At 42.0% G+C, this 18,282-nt stretch overlaps 1 protein-coding gene across 4 annotated transcripts in view; it reads left to right on the top strand.

Moving 5' to 3' along the window:
• Positions 1-18,282, top strand: part of NGEF (neuronal guanine nucleotide exchange factor) — a 305,718-nt gene that overhangs the window by 237,294 nt on the left and 50,142 nt on the right. For 3 of the 4 annotated variants that reach the window (XM_075201742.1, XM_075201741.1, XM_075201743.1), the window contains one exon: positions 2,034-2,103. In XM_075201742.1, coding sequence (XP_075057843.1) covers positions 2,034-2,103 — 70 coding nt within the window. Of the gene's footprint in view, positions 1-2,033; positions 2,104-6,021; positions 6,376-18,282 lie in introns of those variants that run through there. The other variant, XM_075201744.1, reaches the window with a different exon arrangement.

Here is an 18,282-nt window from a genome sequence, read left to right as displayed (position 1 = left end):
AAGGTAACAAGTCTTGCTTCATAAACTGGTCAATAGCAGATGGATTCTTATTAGCCATATTTACATTAGAGATGTTCACTGACCTCCGTGTTTTGGTTTTGGTTTTGGATCTGGATTAACTTCATGTTTTGGTTTTGGTTTTGGCAAAACTGCCCTCGTGTGTTTTGGTTTTGATTTTGGATCCCTATTTTTTTTCTAAAATCCCTATTTGTTTTCTAAAATCACATAATGTGGCTTTTTTTTTGTTCCTACATTATTATTAGCCTCAATAACATTAATTTCCAGTCAATTTTTGTCAAGTGACAAGAACACTGTACCCCTCCTGTTTCTGTATGAGCAATGGCACTGGAGAGTGACATTAACACTTCTACCCATGTTTCTGTGTGAGCAATGGCGCTGGGTCTCCTGGGGAGGGAGGTACTTATGGAATCCAAAGCCCACGAGATCCAACAATGCAACAATGACGATTTGCCTCGATTCAGATCCAAGGACACGCAAAATTACCGAACCAGCTCACGAGCCTACTAATCCCCTAAGGATCCCCTAAGTTTGGATGGGCTCAGTTTTCAGAAAAACGAGCCCAAGCATCTCTAATTTACACACGTGACATGGCCAAGCTGCTGTCTGCACGTTAAGCAATTGTAGCCCTCAGTTTCTGCCTGCCATGGTAATCCTAATAGCCGGTAGCGCTGTTAGAAATTGAAGGGTTAACAGGTTTGTATCATACATATATGTAGCAGTGCAAGGGTTGGACAAGAAATATTTTGCAGTCTTTCAGAATGAAATGTTTAGAGAAAGAAAGTTTCCATGTCTCTGGCAGTAAAACGGGATTATGGAGATATAATTTCTGCCCTCTCCTAGGAAATGTTTAAAAGTCTGACTAGTAGATAAAATAGTAATTATAAAAATATCTAGCAGTAAAAAGCTGCTTCTACTGTCCATAGATTTTATATTACCCTTGTGTAGCACAGTTACTTCTCTGAGTTCCAAGTTTAATGTTGAACGTATGTAAGGACTGTACCTATAAATTAACAATTTATATATATATATATATATATTTATATATATATATATATATATATATATATACATATATTCATACTTGCCTACTTTTTATACCTTCCCTCCGGACAGGAGTCCAAAGGGTAAGTGGGAGGGTGGTGTCATGATAACGCGTTTCACGTCATCGTGGCCCAGAACAACTCAGCGATTTGCGTCGTCGCAAGATCGCGCCAAATTGGCCCTGTCTAATTAACATGAGGAACTAGCGTGGTTCAGAAGGGCGACCTTCCCTTCTACGAGTCTCCCGGACATTCCAGGAGAGTAGACAAGTATGTACTAATTTAATCATGTTTTGTGGAAACTGAAATAATCCCTGTTCTTTATCATTATCATCATCATCGGCACCATTTATTTATATAATCCCTGCCAAGGATGGGGTATGATAGCCCATTTAGCCAATGTTCCTATCCTGCTAGATGTATTGTGAAGAGAAGTATTGTTATAACCAGAAGACAAAGTGTCTGATGCTGGGTAACTTTGCATTCATAGTACGGTACACATTTTATTTTTCAGAAAAGAATCGTGTTTTGCCTTTCTACAGAATTTGATGCAAAACTTTGTACAGTTGTTATGGCCTAAAATTTACCCATCAACCTACGTTATGGCCTGAACAAATATTCATGAGAATGCATCCACTTGATACTAGTGTCATCGCTCAAGAATGATGTCCATAGAATTGATAAGCTGAATATTGGTTTAGTCCACAACATTGTTTCCTCCACTGTGTTTAAGTGACTGGTACACTTTAGGAAAAGTTTTTTTTGCAATAAAAACACTTTTTGGGCATCAGGGAATTGGAGAAAGCCACAAAAAGAAGGATAAAAGAAGATATGTGTCAGGTATTTAGTATTTTATAGGTTAATGGTTAAATCAACACTGCCATAGTAGTAAAAGTGATGTAGAGCATCGCTGTGCAGACGTTGGACAAAGTGATCTGAAATCTACTAACAGATGTCTCTTCTTTTCTCCAGTACACCAAGGACAGAGGGAGCCAAGAAATGTTCATTCGAGTGCGGGTAGCAATTCTTCAGCAGTATACAGGTATGACTGTGTAACAAATCCAGCCAATATCAGGAAAATATGCCCCCCCAACTGTCCCGATTCAGGTGGGACAGTCCTATGTGACGGGACTGTGCCACTGTCCAATGTATCAGGAGTTTTGTCTGTCTAGTATGGCCACGCCCTCTACTTGTGCACTGTTTTCCAAATTCTAAGTCGTCAATGTTGGGAAGTATGGGAATGGATAGATAGGGCCATACAACAAATGGATGAAAAACTGCAGCACTTCTGACACTGTCACAATTGGCAACACTGGCATAAATACAGGGGTAGACTCAGCTCTGCTCAATTCTTTCCCTTTCTTTTACCTTTCGTTGCGACTGCAGAAGAACTAGCAGGCCTGGGTATCAGTTTTAGGAGCTTTTATAAATTGTTGCTATGTAGTGATGTCAAATCAGAGTGCTCCTATGACAATTCAGAACTAGGAAGTCTCATCTATTACTGGACAGCTGATTCTAAGTGATTCTGAGCTCACACATACAGGAAGAGGAATTAGAGGTCTTAGGTGTAATTACAACTATACATGGATAATGGGCATGGAAGCCAAAAGTAATTCAGTGCGATCTTTTACGAAATTATAATCCACATAGGTATTCGACGTTTCGTGCAGTGTAGTAGATCCGAGCAGACCTACACCTGAATTCATCAGCGCACATATCTTGAGACCAGTGCCTTGATAAATTCAGTAGTGCGCAGAACCAATTTGCGTCCATTTTAAAATAAACATGCTCAGTATGCGTGCCAGGCCCTGCATGCAGGGCCGGATTAAGACATTGTAGGCCCCTGGGCTAGGGGTACTGTGAGGCCCCCATTTACATCTACAATGTTTTACGTCATGATTAGTGTATACAAACTGTACTATGGTTCCTTACCAACACCTATGTGCTAGATAATCAAATACTGTTTATTATTCTGTGTTCTCAATTTATTTTAGAGAAGGAGTATTTTAAATATGGATCTTTCTTTTATTGGTAGATTTTAAAAATTAATTTAGGGCATCAATCCCTTCTCTAATTAGATGTACCTATGGTGTAGATACAACAATGATGTTTTGATTTATGGAAAGGCAAGTCATTAGCTATACAGAAAGAAAATATTCCTAGATCTTAATATTGGATTTAATATAGACAACCATAAAGTATTTATTTATATGCACTTCAAATCTGTTAATGCTTACATGTACTAATTCAGACAATTACAATAGACGAGCCGTTTGTTTTTTTAGAGAAAGGATACAGTCGCAATTTTCTTAAGGCTATCAAGTTAGTGGTGGATAAAATTGGTGGGCAGCATCCAATAAAATAGCCAGTCTGTCCATATTCCAGATATTAGTGAACCTACTATAAAATTAAATTTTGTATCTGAATATCATCAGGGTCGTGGAAGAATAATATGTATTTATACAAAAAATGAAAGTTACTTAATCTTGACACCATCCTTTTTACCTATTCTTCCAAGACAAGCTAGCTATATTTTTACCAGAGCAAATCATTTGAAAATTAATTTAATACCATCTATAAAACTGGCTAAACTTATAATGGGAAGTCAATAAAAAACCTGTAATACATTTATGAGTAATATGAATTGATAATGTGAAGTTTGTGTTGATTAACATGTACATGCACCGGAACCCCCCCCCCCCCATTCCCGAGCCCCTACCTACGAATTACATCTTCTGGTCCCTCTCTCTCCCCTCTTCGCTGCAGACGACACCTTTATCCTTCTTGCCCTGCTGTCACTAGTGCTGGCACAGTGCGCGGTGTGCTGCTTGGTGAGGAGATCTCGTGAGACTATGACATAGAGATGTCATGGTCTCACTCTCACAAGTCCTCCTCACTAAGAAGCGCACCACACCCGCACTAGTGACAGCAGGACAGCTAATGGAAATAGTTGCATAGAGTGACAGTCGGGGGCAGGGCCACCCCCGACCCGATGAAGAAGCCGGCATAATTAAAAGAAGAAAAAAAAGTGACCGAACTTATAAAAATCCTTGTTAGGGCCCCCCAGCTGCCCGAGGCCCCTGGGCTGTAGCCCAGAAAGTCCATTGGGTTAATCCGGCCCTGCCTGCATGTCTGCATATTTTGGGGTTAGACACACTGGATGCACTTATACAGGGACAGACACACTGGGCACACACATATAGGGCACACTGATTGGACGTACTCATACAGGGACAGACAGACTGGAAGCACTCATATAGGGACAGACAGACTGGACGCACTCATATAGGGACAGACAGACTGGACTGACTCATACAAGGACAGACACACTGGCGCACTCATTCAGGAACAGACACACTGGTGCACTCATATAGGGCAGATACACTGGGCGCACTCGTACAGGGTCAGACACACTGGGCGCACACCTACAGGAGCAGACACATTGGGCGCACTCATACAGGAGCAGACACACTGGGCGCACACATACAGGACAGACACACTGGGCGCACTCATACAGGGGCAGACACACTGGGCGCACTCATACAGGGACATACACACTGGGCGCACACATACAGGACAGACACACTGAGCGCACTCATATAGGGCAGACACACTGGGCGCACTCGTACAGAGTCCGACACACTGGACGCACACCTACAGGAGCAGACACATTAGGCGCACTCATACAGAAGCAGACACACTGGACGCACACATACATAATTTATCTACCCCCTGTCTAGTGTCTTTTTCTAATTGCCTCCGTCTCTTTGCTTCATGATGGTGGAAATTCCTCTATCTACCATGGTAGCACAGAGAAACTGAAGTACCCATTCATCTGTCCTGTCCCAACTGTACATATATGTCCACACGTAAGTGCATACACCCTGTTACTAAATACACCATAGAACTGTATAGGTGACACATGCTGTCACAGAGCTTTTGCACAATTGAAGAAGGCCTTGATTTTAAAGAAGAATTTCAAGCAAATTTGTTTTTTAATGACCCTTTCCCTAAGACCTGCATAAACTACTGTGCCGTCCAATCGACTTTGGCCATTAACTTCACCACTTCCTGTATTTATTCATAAATCTCTGGGACATTGATCTCTAGTGAACAGTTGACTGGCCGGGGCGGCAGGTGTGCGTAAAATAGGAATTTACACCTTTCATTTCACCAACCTCTAACAGAAATGTATAATTTCCTTCAATTATTAATGTAGGCAACAAACACCTGTAGTATTAGCAGTACCTGTGACTTTGTCACAAATAGAAGCCACAGATATTTTCATATCACGTTTGGCGTGGATAAACACACAGGCTGTGATAAAGAGTCTATAGGCTTCACCAGACTGCCAAAGGGGTCATGGCACAAAAAAGGTGAAGAACTCCTGAGCTAATCTTTCTTTTGCCTTTGTAACGTCACACACAAAGGGGGTGCAGGCTAGATGCAATGGGTGTGCAGAATCATCTGAGCAAAGAAGTAAACTGTATTGCCTATTGGGGCATAACCAGGCAGTCAAAGGTACAGTAGATGTCGCCACACAAAAAAAGACAACACAGTGCTGACAGGTCCTAAATAATCCCCAGTGTCTGAGTATAGCAACTTCTGCAGCTGGCTCTTGCGCAGCCAGTTTTCTGTCCCTGACACATTAAGCACTTCCCAATCAGCACCCCTCCTCCTCCTCAGTTACAGCCACCTGTTCCTCTTCCCAATTTTTAGCATGATCTCAGTCCCTGTGGTTGCAATAAATAGGTTAGCAGGTCACAGGTCCCATCCTTTAATATGAAAATGAAGTCAGACACCTTCCCTGTAAATATAACCCTCTCTTCTCTAACATTGTTTGGCAATCTATTTCTGTCTCCTCTCTAAACACCTATTCTGTTGTGCTCCCTCCTCCTCTAATCCAACTCACTCCCTCTCTTTTCTCCTCCTCTCTCCTTTTCTATGTTTTTTTGCCATTCTCTATTCATTTCTTGTTTCTCCCCTCACCCCACACATCTCCCCCCCCCACCTTGTTTTTTATCTACTACTCCTCTCTCCATCCTTCCTTTCCCATTTTCTGCAGCTTTTCTTTCTCCCCTTATTCTCGACTTAGTGCAAGAGGGAGACCCCCCCATCCATAGAGTCTTTTCCTTCCCGTTACCCTGGTAACCACCCGGAGTGCAGTCTCTGGCTGGCAGGCAGTATCCCTGCACTCTCAGCACACTTCTGACTGTCTGAGAGAGTGCAGCATGGAGCCTCAGGCAGTGTCCAAGGAGGGGGAAGCACTTGCTTGTGACCCTCCGAGCCCATGCGAGGAAGACCCCATCGAAGGGTGAGAGAGACAGGGTTGGGAGGAGAACATACAATGCTGACAGCTAAATATAGAAAGCATACAAACTGCTGACAGCCACGAGAGTGTGTGGTCGCAGGAGTAGGTGTGTGTGTGTGTGTGTGTGTGTGTGTGTGTGTGTGTGTGTGTGTGTGTGTCTGCATGTCCTTCTGTCATTATCACCGGTGTCCATTATATTCTATTTACCTATACATCTATGCTTCTCTTGTCCATGTCACTGCATTCCTGCATTCAGTCCATAAGTGTCTCACAGTTCGGTATTTCTCTACGCTCTCATGGTGCAGGACTGTGTGTGTTTATCAGAGGTGTGCGACACTTTGTAATTATGTGATCACTTTTAGTTAGTGTTTATGAATGTGGGTAGTTTAACTGTAGGTGTCAGTGAGTGCATAAGTGTGTGTCATTTTTATAGAACCAGATCACATATTTAACATATATATATATATATATATATATATATATATATATATATATATATATAAGTCCTGGTGGGTGCAAATTTAATAAGTCTATATACATTTGTGCATTTTGTGATGCAAGTCTATCTCTACACCTACATGCACTGTGACACATAATGTTCCATATCTATAAATGGCATGATACGCAAATTGGCCCATATTTACTAAACTGTCTTTTTGCACAGAGGACTTTTAGGCAGCACCAAGCTCCCATTATATTAAAACACCATCTTACCAAACATGGGCTATCTTGTCGGGGAATGCACTTTAATGCCGCTTGGCAGTGTGTTATGCTGCCTATATGAACCAGCACATAAAGTATGGTATGTTTGTGTAGGTGGTTGCCTGTAACCTTGCATGCCTGAGCTGCTTGCTTAGCAAACGTTGAATTATTACTGCTTATCCCTGGACTACTTGCATGTTTGTGTGTAAACAAAACACATTTGGTGCAAACATGTATGTGAGCCTGAGATTGTGTTTGTTGTGCTCACAAATATAGATCTGTCCCAGTTGGCTGCTAATACTGTAATCCCTAATTTCAGACAGTTTTTCATTTTTCTGTGATACAGTGGTGAAAACGTTAAATGTAGCAGATTGTAAAATACCTTAAATGGTTCTTGATTGCAGTTGTACTGTCTGATATTGAAGGACTTGGGTGAATGCAGCCATATGGGGTCATTGAATCACGTGCAGAACAAGCGTGTGCAGTTTTCTGCTTTTGACTTACTTAATTGTTCTTGCGCACTTTGCTCACCATTATTTTACAAAAGGTCAACAATTACAGAGAAGATATCTTCTTCTGTACGGAGAGCTAGACTGACTGAATAACATTCTGGGGACTCACACTGGGGCAATTTACTGTGTATATTGGCTTTCACTTAGCATCTATAAAATTATTTTCTGGCCAGTTGAAAGGAGCCTGGATAGGACTGTATTCCCACTTGCTCAATTGTTAAAGTGTACTTACTATACACAATAGAGGCAACGTACATTGTGGGCTGCACCAATTTCATGAGATTGCAGCCTAGTAATTAGTTAGGGTCTAGTGGTAGCAGTGATATCTCAGTGACGTCACTAGTGTCTCTGTCAGGCTGAATATGCACAAAATGACTGTCTTCACTGTGGGTGGCCGATGGGTACAGTTTAAGAAGTTGTGGTCGTGCAACGCATTAAACCAGACAGAATTAATCATGTGATTGGTGGCCACCCCTACACACATTTTGGCTGTGCTAGGCATACCCTAAGAGTGTTTATGTTACCTACAACACCTTGATATAGATTCATATGTTTCAAAATATTATATAAAATGGTATATGTAAATTCTTCCATGTTGGGGAGCAAAGTGGTTTATCCTGTTAGCAAGAAGTTTAAACCTGCAAATTGAAAGTAAAGTTGGCCACACGTGCAGCAATATCACCAGCCATATGGGCCAAATGACCCATATGAATCCCAAATTAGGGTAATGCCTGAAAATAAGCAGATCAAAGTTGATTGGATCATTTAAGGACATGCCTGTAAATCTGGTACACAGATGATGGATTGACGGCCTGTGTATCTGTGATGATGGATTGACGGCCTGTGTATCTGTGGTTATCTCTTGACTACGATTATAGGCTTCTATTTGGCCTGCGAAGGATCCTGCTAAATGTGTCAAAACTGTAGAGTGATCCTGTCACCAGAATGGCCCCATTCATGCAGTAGAATAGCAAGGCACCCATTCAAGCATGCTATGCCAGCCGGTGAGCCATGGGTTGCGACTGTAACCATCATAGAAAATCTAATTTAAATCTGATTTTTTTTTCTATCAGTTGTTATCAATATATTTTTGACCCTCTAATGTTTTATAATAACACAGTTACTCTATAGAGAGCCGTAGTTAAAAGCAAGTACATTCTTAATGGATTACTCAATCAAGAACGCTTGCTATACCGGCAGGGAGAAACTACAAATGTGTAGACTCTGTAGCAAAATTTTGAAACAGCCCATAAAGATTCAAGGGAGGGACACCTACATTGAGTTACCTGCTGACCGCGCACAGATATGGCAGAAGGTGTAGGGCCTGAAGCAGTGCAGGTGGCAGCTACACAGGGCCCCTCAGCTGCCAGGTCCCCAGTAGTAGCGCCCACGTGTACTAGAACAGTGAGCAACACCAAAGGGTCATATACTGAAGCTGGAGACCAAAGGGTCATATTCTGAAGCTGGAGACCAAAGGGTCATATTCTGAAGCTGGAGACCAAAGGGTCATATTCTGAAGCTGGAGACTAAAGGGTCATATACTGAAGCTGGAGACCAAAGGGTCATATACTGAAGCTGGAGACCAAAGGGTCATATTCTGAAGCTGGAGACCAAAGGGTCATATTCTGAAGCTGGAGACCAAAGGGTCATATTCTGAAGCTGGAGACCAAAGGGTCATATTCTGAAGCTGGAGACCAAAGGGTCATATTCTGAAGCTGGAGACCAAAGGGTCATATTCTGAAGCTGGAGACCAAAGGGTCATATTCTGAAGCTGGAGACCAAAGGGTCATATTCTGAAGCTGGAGACCAAAGGGTCATATACTGAAGCTGGAGACCAAAGGGTCATATACTGAAGCTGGAGATGGGATATTTCAAGTAACTTAAAATAAAACATCACTGTATATAAATGTATATATTTTGCAGTCTGTGGATTTGATTGTTTAGTAGGTAAGTGAAGTGAGGATTCATTAATAGAGCTGAGGCTAAGAGGTCACAGGATCACCTATATGCTGGCATCTAGTTGCTTTGGATGTATAGAGAAAGGCAGTGAGCTGGCTGCTGTAGAAGCCTCACTGTTCAGTAAGGTGTTAATCTAAATTTGTGTAATAAACATTGGACTCTTCTGAATATCAAACGAAACCAAGGATCAAGAACGCCTGAAATCATCCAGAAAAGAGCAGCGTGTGTGAGCCAAACCGCTTTTACCTGCTGCCAAGTGATGTGCCTGGAACTTGTTACAGTGCCAATTGGAAAACATAAGAGTCCTTGAGCTCTTCCCTTTCTATGTCAGATAAACTGAGTCGTGTCCTAATCATCAGCTCTAATCAGCAGTGTTAAATTGCTGATGGGAAACACAACAGTACTTCAGTGCCGCCTCATTTATCTGGATAGACCTAGTCACATTCTCCCAGGTCTGATTCATTAAAGTTTGTGTCAGTTATCAAATCTCAATATATTACTAGGATGGGGATTCTGGAGATCATGGAAATAGTGAGCACTGTGTTGCTAAAGTACAGCAGATAGCAGGGCATGCTGTGATATGTAGTTCAACAACAGTTGAAAACGTCCGTGTGGTACATGTGCTGCTAAAGTGCCATATTGTAGGGGTACTCTCTAAGGCCTATTAAATGTAACTATGATGGCAGCTTACTCTACTATTGAAACATAAAATATATACCCCCAAATAATCACAATCGGAGGGGTGTACCTATCTAAGACACATTTGTATAGATATAAAAGAGTACTTGGTAAATGTTGTGTAAAGTATCCTGTGTGGCAGCATTAGTAGGCCCCTCGCAACCCAGGCAGCTTCAGACTAGAAAGGTCCTTCCTGTTCTCCGGTCAGAAATGCAATTTTAGTAAACAGATAATTATTCTGCTACAGTAGTTTCTATTGTTATTGTTCTCACATATGAGTTTGACAGTTTTAGAATTTTTTTTCATATATCTGAATGGACTGGCAGGTGAACAGGACAGCAGAATGCTTACATATCATAATGTGAAGAGTGCTTCTGAATGAAGGTGGCTGAATGATTTGCCGGTGAAATGTGCGGGCATGATGATGTGCTAACTAGTGTGCTGGTCATTGTGCTGGTATACTGTGATAGGTATATATTTACCGGCAAAATGTGTTTGGTTAATCTGCTGCCATAATGTGGATGGCAAATGTCTTGGCATAACTTGGTGGGCAAATGTGGTAGCACAACATTGTGGGCAAATGGGCTGGCATGACGTAGTGAACAGGTATGCGGGGCAGTAATTGTCAGGTACATATGCTATGTATGTTGAGCACTGCATGGCTGGATGGACTTTATGATAATAAAGTACTGTAATAGTAAAATGTATAAACATATTGGGGTGCTGTACTTGGTAAACATTTACAGACATAAGGGGCAATGTAAATGCTTATAGATACTTGGAAACATTTTTGGCATAAGACAGCACTTGACAATTATCTTTAGATACAACCGGGTTCCTGTAGCAATTGGTTGAAAGCTGGTGGTCCATTGAGCAGACAGAGAGAGCAGTAAGTATATTGCTACTATTGTCACACCTCTAGTTAGTATGATGATTAGCGCTGCCCTGTTGGAATCCATGACAAGGATCTTTCTTTGTGTCACAACAATGTACTCTTATTGTTGTTCAGTGTGTTTCTGCAGGAGGCCATGGTAATGATGATTACTTACATGCTTGTTATTGCTGTTTGCACTGTTTGCTCTCTCAAGGCATCTCTTCATTTTGCTCATAAAACATTTCTATAACACAGATGGTATCACTGGGCTTTTTCATCACAGATATCGATTTGTGCTGCAGTGGTGTGTCCCTATTCCCTTTGATATGTGTGTATATGGCTGGGGAGAGGGAGTGTTTGATGACCATTGTCAAGAGCTACTATAAGAGTTTCATCATGAATATGTCATCCATTTGGGATTGTGCTACAAATCATTGTCACTCAGCTCCAGCAATCAAGGGCTTCTCATGAGTATGGGTGTCTGTGTATCCAGTATTCCTCCTATGTATCGTGGCTTTCATTTAATGAGCTTAATTCTCAGTTTCTGTTTCCAGAGAGGACCATATTTATCTTTAGATTTGCTTTTTTTTAACTATTCTAAAATTATTTATATGAACAACAAATTTCATGGTAATATTAAATTTGAAATCCATAGATCACAATCATTTTAGTTCGTTTTGATAGTTGAAATGATAAAAAAAAAGTGTTTTTTTTATGTTTTTATGTTTGTGACGGTATTGATGCGTGTTACAAGTAAATGTTGTGTTTATGCATCACGTCTGTGACTAGGAGGTTATCACATGTGCATCTCTGTTCATACCTGCTTGTGCATCATGCCCTTACATACATGTGCACACACAAAGTGCATTCATTTCCCCTAGATCTTTTTACCAGGTGAGTCAGTATTGTGACTTTGGGGAAATATAAGTGGAATGAAATTCTAAATGCTGACAAGGGGCTTAAGCTGCATCTTCACTTTTAAGTAGAGATGGTCACTGACCCCGGTGTTTTGGTTTTGGATTCGGTTTTGGATCTGGATTACCATTGTGTTTTGGTTTTGGTTTTGCAAAACCGCCATTGCGTGTTTTGGTTTTGTTTGGTTTTGTTTTGCTATTTTGTTGGAAAATCAATATTTTTAGGCCTAAAATAACCCAATTTAGTGCTCCAACTGTTTCATAGATAAGTAATCTAATTGTAGAGGTAATAAATCATCCAAAAAACCGTTTAATTCCTGGTAGGTAGGCCTTCATTTATTCTACACACAAAACAGATTGTCTTCCTCTCCATCTATGCATGTTGGCAATGCAGCCATTGTCTTTGGATGTATATTACACCCTACACTTATAGTTAAATATGTAAAGAAATGGAAAAAGGCAGTTTGCTTTCTGTCTCTATAGGCCCCCCTCCACTTGTTTAAAAAACCCAAAAATTCAACCGTTATAGACTGTACAATATTAATTGAAATGGACAAAGCCAGTTTGGTTTCTGGCTCTATAGGCCCCCCTCCACTTGTCGAAAATACAAAAAAATTCAGCCGTTATAGACTGTATAATATTAATTGAAATGGACAAAGCCAGTTTGGTTTCTGGCTCTCTAGGCCCCCCTCCACTTGTCGAAAAAACCAAAAAATTCAGCCGTTATAGACTGTACAATATTAATTGAAATGGACAAAGCCAGTTTGGTTTCTAGCTCTCTAGGCCCCCCTCCACTTGTCGAAAATACAAAAAAATTCAGCCGTTATAGACTGTATAGACTGTACAATATTAAGAGACACCCTACCCTTAAGGATAAATTGCCCAAACAGCAGCCTTTCAAGACGGTACGTGATATGGAAATGCCACAAGTCCCTTTCCTATTTGGGGGTAGATTGCACCCTACACTTACATAGAAGGTTTTAAAAAGATGTTATCGTCATCATCTTCAGCTTCATCCTCACCCTCATCAGTGTGTACGTCATCATCACAGACTATCAGTTCATCGCTGCTTGAATCCGCCATTAGAGAACAGTCAGTGCTTGGATGTCTTTGATGGTGAAGGCCTTCCTCGTGGAAGATGTAGTTCATTTTAATAAACATCATTTTCTCCACATTTTTGGGAAGTAACCTTCTACGGCGATCACTGACTAAGTTCCCTGCTGTGCTGAACACTCGTTCAGAGTACACACTGGAGGGTGGGCAGCTTAAGTATTGCAAAGCAAGTTTGTACATGGTTTCCAAATGGCCTGCTTTTCTTCCCAGTAAGGAAAGGGACTGTCTGACATTTCCATATCAACTAGCTCTTGAAAGTAATCCTCCACCATCCTTTGCATGTTTATACTCGTATTGGATGGAGTTATGGGCAAAGTGACACATTATTTTGAAAAATCCTTCAAACCAGCCCAGATGTTAAATTGTTTTGGTCTGCCCCCTGCGTCTTCCCTGCTTCTTTTTGGGAAATTTAATTTTTTACGAGCAGCAGCAGCTTGAGAAAGTGAAGGAGGACACGTCGTCAAGCCGAGGCCCAGTTCAGCGGCCAACTTGCTGAGCAATAGCTCCTTGCAAAAGTTCACGTCTCGCTCATTTACAAGTAAAGACTCAATGTAGGTTTTAAACCTTGGATCAAGCACAGTGGCCAAAACGTACTTATCCGAGTTCAAGATCTTAATAACTCGAGGACCATTGTGAAGCGAATTAAGTACTTGATCGACAAGGCCAACATACTTTGCTGAATTGCTTGCTTTCAGCTCCTCCTTCATTTTGTCAAGCTGCTTTTCCAATAGTCTAATTAAAGGAATGACTTGGCTCAAACTAGCAGACTCTGCACTCACCTCACACGTCACAACTTCAAATGGTTTCAGCACCTTGCACAGCACTGAAAGGATTCCCCACTGTGCAAGAGTGAAATACATCCCCCCTCCTTTCCCAGTGTCATGGCTTGTGCAATATGCTTGGATGGCTTTGCGCTGTTCCTCCATCCTCTGAAGCATGTACAGGGTGGAGTTCCACCTAGTTACCACCTCTTGCTTAAGTTGGTGGCAGGGCAAGTTAAACTGCTCTTGGAGCTGCTGTAATCTCCTACATGCTGTGGCTAAATGCCTGAATTGGCCTGAAATTTTACGGGCCACCGAAAGCATCTCCTGCACCTCACGGTTATTTCGTAGGAAGCTCTGCACCACCAAAATGATGGTGTGAGCAAAACAGGGAATGTGTTGGAAATCACCCAGCTGTAATGCTCACACTATATTGTTGGCGTTATCAGAAATGACATACTCTGGGGAGAGTCAAAGTGGTATAAGCCATGCATCAATCACATCTCTCAGTTTGCGTAACAAATTGTCAGCTGTATGCCTGTTAGTGAAGCCAGTGATACAAAGAGTGGCCTGCCTGTGACAAATGTTACGTAGTGGTGTACATGCTGCTGCTGTTCCTGCTGGTGAAGGTGAATGACCAACCCAGTGGGCTGTCATATAGTCTTTGGTTTGGCCACTTCCACTTGTCCACATATCTGTGGTTAAGTGGACAGTGGGCAGAATGGCATTTTTCAGCACAATCTCTACATTTTTACACACTTTTTGGTATAGTTGTGGAATTGCTTTACGGGAGAAATGGTGTCGCGATGGAATTCTGTAACGCGGACACAACACCTCAATTAACTGTGAAAAACCAGCTGCAGGACGCAGATCTAACACTAACATTGCAGCCATGGTGTCTGTGATTCGCTTGGCGACTGGGTGACTGCTGTCATATTTGCTTCCCCTCTCAAATGATTGTTTCACAGTTAATTGCTGAAATGTAGGACTGCTTGTTTTCTTGACCTGCCTCAGGGCTGATGATTCACCCCCAGCAGCAGCAGTGGGACTAATGCTTTCTTCAGAGGAATCAATAATAGTGCAGGAGTCATCCAGCCTTAAGTGGGATGCCGGGCTAACTCCGAGCACTACTGAGGATATTGATGAGGATGGTGTGGTGGGTGTATTTTGTAGCCGTCGGTGAGCGAAGGGTCCTAGCTGATGATGGAGTGCTTGTAATTTTTTGGGAAGAACTTTCAGCTTTTCCCAACACTTTGCCATGAACTCTCGTTAAATGGCGTAACATAGACGAGGCTCCAAGATGGTTAAGGTCCCTCCCTCGACTGACTGTGGCTTGACATACACTACAAATGGCTATACAATTGTTGTCTGGATTTGGGTAGAAATAATTCCACACATAAGAAGTGGATTTTTTTGTTTTATGTCCAGACATGACAATGGCCTTTTTCTTGTCACGTCCCAGAACTGCTGCCACTGGTGCAGGACTTGCACAAACAACCTCATTCTCATCAACATCCTCATTAGCGCCCTCGTCGCCTACACAAATCTCTCCCTCATCCTCTTCTAATTCTAAAGTGGCATCTTCAATTTGTGTATCACCGGCTACACTCAGGCTATTAAGGCACACATCAGCAGAATGCTCACGATTAGACATCCCACTGTTGGATGGACTCTGCACAGGGATTGGTGTCATTTGTGAATCAGAGCAAACATTATCCTCTAATGCCTTACTGTTATCTTGCAGCTCGGCTTTGACGCGAACAGTAGTTGTGCACCAATTGAAGGCTCGGTAACTTTTTGGGATCTGCCACTAATAGCCAAAGGTGAAGGCCTCATTCTCTCTTTGCCACTGCGTGTGTAGAATGGCATGTTGGCAATTTTTTTTTTATCGGCACTTAACTTTTGCTCAGTTACACTTCTTTTTCGCTTCAACACAGTAAAAAAAAAATTTGATTTTGTTTTTTGGACTGATTTCGAAACACTCTGTAGTTTGACATCGCCTTGCCCAGATGACGTACTGGGAACACTAACTTCAGGACTGGTGACAGAACCTGGTTGCTCATTCTGCTCATATGTGGATTGCTTTGAATCCATTCTCAGCCCAAAGCACTTGCAGTGCTAAAAATTATTTGGTAAGATACTGCTGACAGATAATAATTTGGACAGCCAGAAATATTTATGCACAATTAGGGGGGATACCCCAAAAGCACTGGGGAGTGCTAAAAATTAGTTGGCAGATACTGCTGACAGATAGTAATTTTGACAGCCAGAAATATTTATGCACAATTAGGGGGGACACCCCAAAAGCACTGGGGAGTGCTAAAAATTAGTTGGTAGATACTGCTGACAGATAGTAATTTTGACAGCCAGAAATATTTATGCACAATTAGGGGGGACACCCCAAAAGCACTGGGGAGTGCTAAAAATGAGTTGGTAGATACTGCTGACAGATAGTAATTTTGACAGCCAGAAATATTTATGCACAATTAGGGGGGACACCCCAAAAGCACTGGGGAGTGCCAAATATTGAAAATAAAAAAAACCTCTATCCTCCTCTCTTCTCTAGCGATTTTTGTTACAACAATTGGAAAAAGAATATTGGATTCTCTGCTCTAATCAGCCTGTGACTACACCCTGCTCTCTCCCTCTGTCAAATGGCGATGGATTGCTGTGGAGGCGTGTATTTATAATGTTGACGTATCGCGAGAACCGAGCCCCGAGATCCGACGACGTCACGATGACGTTCGGCCTCGATTTGGATTCGGAGCGGGCGGGAGAGTACCGAGCTACTCCGCTCGATACTCGGATACCCAAAGTTCGGGTGGGTTCGGTTCTCGGGGAACCGGACCCGTCCATCTCTACTTTTAAGTATCAAAAGAGATCTCCACCCAAAATTTAGACGTACGTGTGGTGCAGTGAACCTGTGATTTGGAGGATCCCCTGACAGCTCCCTAGGTTCGGCACTTTTCTGATCTCCAATGATGGGCCTGAGAGGTGTATTGGGTGCCATCCCTTTGATTGTCCCAGTCACTTCAGTAGGCCCATAGAGAGCAGATCATTGCTAGAACCTTGGAGCATTCGGGGAGGGGACCTCCTGCCACACAGGATTGCCATTCCACAGGTGAATCTGAGGGGTTTTTTAACATTGAGCAAACTTAAACACACAAGTTCTGTATGTTTGTAAAAAGTGCAGCTGTCCTCTCATCATGATTAATTTAAACCATAAATGACACTAAATCTAATAGTGTATTACGAGGAAAACTGAAATGTTTTATTTAATGACATGGGTTGTAATAAAGGGGAGGTTGGACTTGCCGGTGACATTTATAAGTTTTTTTGTGTTTTTTTCCCCAAGAGTGGAGATTAGGCGTGTACCTTGAAGTGCGCTGGGCACACCATCTAGGGTGCTTTGTAAATTAGATTCTAAGGTTCCACCTTTATGTAAGATATTGAAAAGGACATGTATAATTTAACAAAGCAAGTGCTCCAGTGACAAGGTGGCTGAAGTGCTTGGTTTGTTAGGGCCCCCACAAAACAAGCTAACAATGGGCTTAAGGCACCTAAGCAAACAGTGCTGTTAATGAACTCTACTGTGTCAAGTCATGCACCAATGGAAGCAGTTGTTGTCAGTGATAAGAAGAAGGCCATTGTCATGCCTTGTCAGAAGACCAAAAAATCCACCTCTTATGTGTGGAATTAATTTTAAGCAAATCCTGACAACAGTTATCTAGCCATTTGTAGCATTATAAAGCCACAGTCAGTAGAGGTAGGGACCTTAACTATCTAGGAATCTCATCCATGTTACGCCATGGAAGCTCTAGGGAAAATCAGAAACTTGTGCTAAAAAAATAACAACAAACAGTCCAGCGTCAGCTACCTTTCTTCTCTCAGCTAGATCCCAGCACCTGCAATCTACACCCCTCATCAATATCCTCACAAGTGATCGGAGTTAGTCCTGCATCCAAGTTGCTAACGCGAGATGACTCCTCCCCTTTCCAGGACTCCTCAGAAGAATCCTTGAGCATTAGGCCCACTGCTGCTGCTCCTGCTGCTGGGGGTGGATCTTCAACCCAGAAGCAGACCAAGAAGAAGACTACTAGTAGTTTACAACAACTGACTGTTTAACAGTCCTTTCCAAGTGGACGCAAATATGGCGCAAAGCTGTCACCTAGTTGACTACACTAGTATTAGATATGCGTCCAATATCCACCATTATTGCAGCAGGAATAAGACAGTTAATTGAGGTTCTGTGCCCCCATTACCAAATTCCATCTCAACACCATTTTACTAGACAAGCAATTCCTCACCTATACCAGGAGGTTACAAAAAAAGAAAATAATTGGGATACAAAATGCCATTCTACCAACTGTACACTTAACCACAGATATGGGGACAAG

This window comes from Mixophyes fleayi, chromosome 3, assembly GCF_038048845.1.
Source record: "Mixophyes fleayi isolate aMixFle1 chromosome 3, aMixFle1.hap1, whole genome shotgun sequence".
Lineage (NCBI taxonomy): Eukaryota > Metazoa > Chordata > Amphibia > Anura > Limnodynastidae > Mixophyes > Mixophyes fleayi.
The sequence above is the reverse complement of the archived record's forward strand: the minus strand, read 5'-3'. Positions and strand labels throughout refer to the sequence as shown.